Source organism: Lactuca sativa, chromosome 8, assembly GCF_002870075.4.
Source record: "Lactuca sativa cultivar Salinas chromosome 8, Lsat_Salinas_v11, whole genome shotgun sequence".
Lineage (NCBI taxonomy): Eukaryota > Viridiplantae > Streptophyta > Magnoliopsida > Asterales > Asteraceae > Lactuca > Lactuca sativa.
Genome location: NC_056630.2, coordinates 106,801,126 through 106,809,345, shown reverse-complemented (window position 1 = coordinate 106,809,345; position 8,220 = coordinate 106,801,126). Strand labels below are relative to the sequence as shown.

General features: G+C 32.0%; 1 protein-coding gene across 1 annotated transcript; it reads left to right on the top strand.

The window, feature by feature from the left end:
* Positions 1-4,795: 4,795 nt before the first annotated feature.
* LOC111897055 (uncharacterized) lies at positions 4,796-5,773 on the top strand. Its single transcript, XM_023893031.2, has one exon. The coding sequence runs from the start codon at positions 4,796-4,798 to the stop codon at positions 5,771-5,773; it is 978 nt and encodes a 325-aa protein (XP_023748799.2).
* Positions 5,774-8,220: the final 2,447 nt, after the last annotated feature.

Here is an 8,220-nt window from a genome sequence, read left to right as displayed (position 1 = left end):
TACAATTTCCCATTGTTATTTGTTGCTATCAGACATAGTTTTTTTTTTAATTGATCTAATATTTATGATTCTATGATTCATTTTCTATATCAGTTTACATATTGAAACTGAAAAAACACAAACTTTGATAATTTGTTTTGGTTTTGAAACAACAGGGGTAAATTAAGAAGGATATTGATAACATTGTATGATCTCAATGACTCAATAGCATTGACTTTAGTTTGTTTTTTTTCTAGTTTACAGATAGCATAGCAGGGGTAAATTAGGAAAGATTCTTATTTTAGATTTCTGCTTTGTATTTTTAGTGTATTTTAGTTTTCCTGAGATTGAAAAAACTCATTTGTTCTTTTAATCTTATATCATCAATATCTTTAATCAAAAAAAAATTTCTTTTTACAGTTAAAAGTGTATTAAAATGGAGGAATCTTTTCATTGAATTTTAGTTAGTAGGATCCGAGTGAAATACCTGAGATTACAGATAATGAAACAAGGAAACAAGGAAATGTGTATTACAATCCAATTTCTTCGGAACAGAGCAACTGCATGAAACAAGGAAATGTGACAAATGGCTTCTGAAGCATCGTGTAATGTTCTAAGAAAAGACATTATCACCTTTGAAGAAGAAAATTTTGCTTGAAAACTAATTATATGTTGTTGAATACGTTTTTTTTATGATTTATATATATGTTTTTTTGTAGTTATATGTGTGTATGTGTGTTTTTATATTGCATTCGTTTTGTATAAACATAGGGGCATTATTTTATTACTTTGCCCTGGGCATTAAAAATCAATGGACCGGCCCTGTCCACAAATCTTGAGATGCAACAGCTTCTAGGATGATAGTTGGTTCACCTATATCTCCTCGAGTGAACTGACCACGCCATGCATTTGGACATTTTTCCTAAGCCACATGCGTACAATCTAGACTGCCAAGCATACCCAGAAATCCATGCCTCTCCTCATGAGCCGAATATAATCTCTCAATATCACGGTGAGTAGGTTTGCGCAAATATTCTTTGTGAAAAACCTCATAAACGCATGCAGAAAACCAATCTACACATTCAACTGCGTTCCTCTCGGATACTTTCAAGTATTCGTCAGATGCATCAAATGCTATACCGTATCCCAAATACCTAAGAGCAGCCGCACATTTTTGTATACTACTCAAACTCATTCTTCCTCTAGCGTCGGGTTTTTGTTTGAAAAAAATCATAATGAGATTCTAAAGCATTACTAATACGTAAAAATATAGCCTTATTCAGACGGAAACGACGTTCGAACGAGTCGTCATTATAAAGACAATTATCGGCAAAGTAATCACGTTGTACACCCTTGTACGAGCTGCATTCGAACTTTCTTCGTCGTGAATGTGTTGCACAACATTGAAGAATGTCTCGACAAATTCTACGTCGTCATCCGAGTCAAAACTTTTTAAAAATTCCATATATATTGTGGAATCCATGTGTATATGTTTGTGGTTTTAGAGAATAGAATGGGGTGCAAATTTTGGTATAATAGAAATTTTATTTATAATTAGTAAATTGAGTTTGAAAAAAAAAAAGAAACGGCCAAAATAGCCGTTCTACGACCAAAAAACAAACAACCAATCAAATTTCTCGTTTGAATCCGTCGTCGGGAACATGAAGAAACATGACCACGCCCGACCACGGAACGTCGGGGTGGTGTGCACGATCCGTTATCATGGCCACCTAGAGCACGATTCCATTCGTGGTATGTATACCACAAGGCCTAATGATGACTATCTCATATGTTTAGTGGTATTTAGTGGTGATGACGTGACACTAACTACTATAATGATTTTTTTTAATTTTTTTCCAAAAACTTATTTGTCACAGATAAAAGTTATTTTTTTTTTAATTTTTTTTCCAAAAATTTATTTGTCACGGATAAAAGTTTTTTTTTACAATTGAATTTAAAAAGTAATTACTATTTTATCTTATTTAGGTTTAATATTAATATTTTGCAGCATGATTTTTTTTGGTTTAATCGGAATAACAAAACTATTTATTTTAATTTATTAAATTGTAATATATATTTTTCATAAATATGATTTGTTTAGTTTTATTAATTTATAAAAAGGTATATGGTATTTTTTGTATCAATAATAATATAAGATAAATTTCATAAATAAATTTACTTTTTTTTCCTTTTAGCTTAGCCACCGTCTCTTTTCATTTAAAACTTTTATTATTATGAAATTTATTATAGTTTGAGGTTGGAGTTTAATAGTTTTATTTTTCTGATATTAATTCCATATTTTAGATTTAGCGGCAATTTTATCAATTTAAAAGAAACAACCATATTACCTCTATAAAAGATTATCTCTTCGAGTTAAGTGAATGATTTTTAATTTTTTATAATAATATTATAGAATAAGAAAATGGTTACATTTTCTATTCTCTCAACTTAATACTTAATAAATATTCATGGTAAAATAATAATAATAATAATAATAATAATAATAATAATAATAATAATAATAATAATAATAGAACTAGAGAATTAGAGAAAATAAAAATAAAAGAATATATTTTAAGAAAACAATGTAATAAAATATTTAATTAATGAAAAGGATTAGTTTATAATAATGATGTCTTGTGAATTGGATTTTTTGTATACAAATATGTGGTATTTTCGTAACTATCTTATAATACTTCGTTAATAAAAAAAATGTATATTTTATTGTTTTATTATCTTATTATAAGTAGTTATAATATATATCATATGAATATTGCGTACATTACAAATCTTTTAAATATATATTTTTGTTGTGAAATTGTTTTAAACACGACAAAACTGTAAGATTAGTTCATACTGTATTTAAAAATTTTTGGACGGGATCCAAAAACTTTTTCATTTGCATAGAAGGTCCAAAATCAATATTTTCCGTGCTTTTAATCCATGAACAACTTGAAAAGACTATTTTACCCTTATCATTTCTTTTTTCTATTTTTCAAATCAATATTAATACATTTACAATTTAAAAATAAAAAAATATCTACCCCCCCGTAACCCCTTCCCTTTTCTCTTTTGACATTTTGACTCTCTCTCTCTCTCTCTCTCTCTCTCTCTCACCACTGCTATTGTTGTCTCCATCTCTTCTCTGCACTTCAACCTACAAAACTCACATTCGTTCGAGATGTGTGAGGGTGAGAGACCATTCAAATTGAAACCAAAATCAAACTAATAAAAAAACCCAAAATCATGGTCATCATGTTTTTCACAACCACTAATCAAATATCAAAAAAAATTTGCATCTCTAAAAAACAAAACCCACACTCCTTTGTATCTCTCTTATGCAAACCAAAGAAATATATAAGTCTTCATCTTCATTGGACAATCAGAAATTACAAAAACAAATATATCAACACCCATTTCATAACCATGAACAGTAACACAAATGAAAAATCATACTTTCGAAAACTCCATTCAACTAATCTACATTACCCTCCATTTCAAAAGTCACAAGAATTGATAAACAAATACTCATTCGTCAACACAAAGAATTTTTGATAAAAATTTGGGCATTTATAGCTCTTACATAGCTGATGCCAAAAAAATTGAAACGGATTTATTGGGAAAATCTTAAAATTAATCCATTCGCATATTCAATCGAAAATCATACCCTGTTTCTCTCTTATACACAAATCAAGACCAAGAATCCATCAAATTTCAATCAAAATTCCATCTTTATCCCTCGCCTTCTTCAAAGATTTCCAAATAAACAACAACCATCTATCTCCAAGAAACTAATCGTGATAAAGATCGAAAACCCATAAGTGATTGTAAGGCGACCACCAGGCTGAACTCATCTTTTCTTATCAGGCGAGCACCAACAGTGAGATTCTTGATGAGATGTGAATCTTGATGAGGTTTCATCCCTGTCAGTTCCAATTCCTTAAAGATGAAGATGCTTCTCAGATGGTTTTCTTTTCTACATAGCAAGTATCGATTTTCACCATAATTTGATTTTCAACAACCAATATCAATAACAATAGATTTTGTTTACTTAGTAAGCAATCTGTTGTAATGAACCATCGATTTTCAGGAATCAATCGATTCTCTTAAGAAATTGGTTCATGAAAGAATACAACTCAAACGATGGCAAATAATCAATCGATTCTTAGTAGCTAAATCGATTCATACCAGAGAGAGAGGGAGAGAGAGAGAGAGAGAGAGAGGAGTGGAGGATAATTTTTTCCTTTTTTCTTTATTTTTTTTAATTAAAATTTAAATTCGAATAATTATAAAAAATACAAAAAAGAAAATAAAAGGGCATAATCGTCTTTTCAAGTTTTTTTGGATCAAAATCACGGAAATATTTTGATTTTGGACATTCTATGCAAGTACGAAAGTTTTTGGACCCCATCCAAAATTTTTTAGATACCACAAGGACCAATCTTACAGTTTTTTCATTAAACATTAAACAAAGTTTAAGGCTTCTCGGTGTGGTATGCGGTTTGGAACCGCATACCACACCGAGAAGCCTTAAACCGCATACCATACCGCATACCACGTGGTTACGCCACGTGGGACAGGAACACCGCACCCAAGGTGCGGTTTGGGGGGGTCGAGACCGCACTGCGGCCTTTGAAGACCGCGTTTGCTGATTGGCTATTCCTTTTTCTTTTGACCGTTCAAAGATTCGTGTAATTTAATTATTATTTTTTTTTAACCTTTTACTCCATCTATATATACATATGTTATCACTTTTACATTACACAACCTTTAAACACATAAATACAATCATTTCATCCCATTTTATTTGAAAAAAATGTCTTCTTCCAAAAGACCTAGCAAAGAAAAAACACCAGTCAGAAACACCAACACCCCAATACCTTCATTTGATCAACCGATTTTCTCACCTCCGTATTACCACTATGGCGGTATGTTTCCTTCTTTTCCACAACGACCAGGGCAACCACATCCACAAACACCACCACTACCACAACCCGACCCGGATTTTAATCCATTTGATTTTTTGTCCCAACCCGAGTTTGTTCAACAAACACAAACACAACCAGAAACGGTTGTTTCTGATTCTGAACCGGAATTCGTTACAGAAACTCAGCCCACTCGAGCAGCGACTAAAAGAAAAGAGAAGGCGGAGGCTAGATGTTGGGAACCTTTGGAAGCGTTAGTGTTGGCACAATCTTGGATCGATATTTCAAAAGATGCGACGGTTGGAAAAGACCAAAAGCATGAACGTTTTTGGATTCGCGTTTTACACAGGTTCCATAAAGGAATGAGCCGTGGAGAATACCGTTCAAAACATCAAGTGTACTCCAAATGGGGGAAGATGAACAAGGAAGTCATGTTGTTTAATGACTTGTGGAACAACATGAAACGTCAATGGAAAAGTGGAGAAAGTGATGAAGTCATTTTGAAGAAAGCGTTGAAAGTGTATCAAAAAGAAAATCTGAAGGCTTTCATATTTCTTGAAGTTTGGAATTTTTTGAAAGATAACAGGAAATGGCTGAGTAGCAAAACATCTGACCAACATATCGACAGTGAGTCAAAACGCAGTAGAACATCTGAGTCTGACCACACTACATCAGATGCTCGTGTTCAATTTGATCTGAACGAAGATGAACATGTTCCCGTTTCACCACCTTCCCGACCATTGGGAAGAGACAAATCAAAAAGCAAAGGCAAAGGCAAAGCGTCGGATTCAGATGATTTGAAAGAAATGGGAACCGACATGAAGGATATAAAAGAGAGAATGGACAAGATTTTGAAAAATTGCTTCTGAAAGAGAGCTTCAGAAACAAAGGGAGAGCGACATTCGAATACTAGCAATGGACACGTCGAATATGACCGGGGCCGAGCTTGAAGTGGTTTTGGCAATGAAAGAGGAAATGAAAAACCGTTACATGAATCGTGGCTAATTTCTATTTTTTTTTCAAGTTTTTAATGGTTTCTTGTGTGTTTTTTTTAAGTTGTTGGTTTTTTGTTTCTACTTTGTTTTTCTAAATTTTTAGGTTTTTTTTTTTAAATCAAGTAATGTATGGTATTTGTATTTTTAATTAATGAAATATTATGTTTTTAAAATTATGTTTTTTTATTAAAAAATAAGTTTTATTAAATTAAAATAGTTAAAAGAAAAAAACAAACAAAAAAAAGGAAAAAAAATAAAACTAAAACTGTGGCACCACACCCTTGGTGTGACAAGAAACCACAGTTAAGTGGTAAAAAGTGACGTGACGCTTACGTGGCGAGGGAGAGAGTGCAGTTTCGGTGGCACCACTTCCTCCAGCCTAATTTCACCTAGTATGTACGTCATAATTAGCTCGGCTTGCATGAATATGTTAATAGAATGTGCAACACGTTCTGTATGAAAGAAATGTATCTAAAATAGGTTTTATGATAGTTAAAGTCAGTCGATGTCGTTAATACTATTTGAAGTATTATCAAATGAAACTGAATATATATATATATATATATATATATATATATATATATATATATATATATATATATATATATATATATATATATATAAAATGATGATGATGATTGAGGCATGTATAATTTTTTGTAAATTCATATTGGTATATGTGGATTCTATGATTGTAACATGTCAAAAATGATGAGTCCAATCATAACTATTAGTGATGGTCACGTACACCGTATAAAAATGAGTAATGGTCACATTAAAAAAACTTGATAATATGTCTATGGTCACACTTTTTTCATCCAAAGTGTCACTTAAGGTTGTGTCATTTTAGGCAACATATGGCTACATTAAATTTTAGTGGTTGTATCAAAAGAAAATATGTGGTTGTAACTTAAAAGTGAGGCTATTAGGTACCAATGTTTCTTGGTGTAATCAATAATTCCGTCAATTTAGTATGAACATAAACGTTTTCTAGACACAAAAAAATTTTAATGACTATTGTTCATCCGACGACCAAATGAATTTATTGTTAGTATGACATTTGTTATTATTTAGTCACAAAAATATTGTTTAATGAGTCTTTAGCCAAATTGATTTAAGAAAATCGTAGCAAAAATGTTGTTGTAATGAAGCATTTTGTCCAATCAATGTGTCCATAAATTCCTTCTAGACACATTACTTTTTTTATAGTGACTATTGTTCATCCAATGACAACATAAATTTATTGTTAGTGTGACATTTACTTTTATTTAGTCACAAGAAAAAGATTGTTTATGTAACGTCCCAAAAATTCATAATAAAATTTTTATTTTTGAAACAATAAACCATACAAACGAGTTGTTCCAAAACCAATCAAAGTGGATATATTATTTAAACATCAGAGTAGATATTGAAAATTGTCAATGTAGAAAACTTTGGTGGATGCGGTGCAGTCACGCCAGGCACTTCCCTTTCAAATCAAAAGTACTTGAAACCATTAACATAAAACCGTAAACACAAAACTTAGTGAGTTCCCCAAAATACTACATATCATACATGCATAACTATCAAAACATAATTGGGTCTGTTTCACCCGCTTTGGTATCTTTCAATAGGTATTGAGTCTATTTCACCCCCTTCGATATCTTTCAACCTGTACCGTGTCTATTTCACCCCCTTCGTAATCTTTCAATCGGTACTGAGTTTATTTTACCAACTTCGGTATCTTTCAACCAATACTGAGTCTATTTCACCTCCTTCGGTTTCTTTCAACCGGTATGTAACGCCCATAAATCCGGGCTAGTCAAGTTAGAGGCAATAAGTGTCGAAAACGACTTTTCGACAAAAGATTATTTAGAATAAATAATTTGAACTAAGTTGTAGTATATGTCACAATGTTTCCGTACATATAAAGAACTCCGGAATCCGAGTTATAACGAAGAAGTTATGACCCATCGAAATTTCGCGACGGAACCGGCACGACACCGGGAAGCGTAAATAGTGAATTTACGATAGAGCGAGTTTTAGCCTTATAAATATAAACGAAAGTCGTAGAATATGTTAAAATAAGAGCGTCGATAAAAAGAACGCCCAAATCTAACTTCGTATGAGAAGTTATGATTTTTCGAAGTTTCGGATTAGCAATGTACAGCCCGAAATTCGAATGTTAGATCGAACAGTTTTTAGCCAACACGACCTGAACGAGAATCGAAGATCTCGTTAATAATAGCATAACAAGAAAAAGATGGGCGAAAACGGACATCAGATGAAGAAGTTATGAGAATTTAACGGACCAATCATGTCCCGGCCTGTTAATAATATAA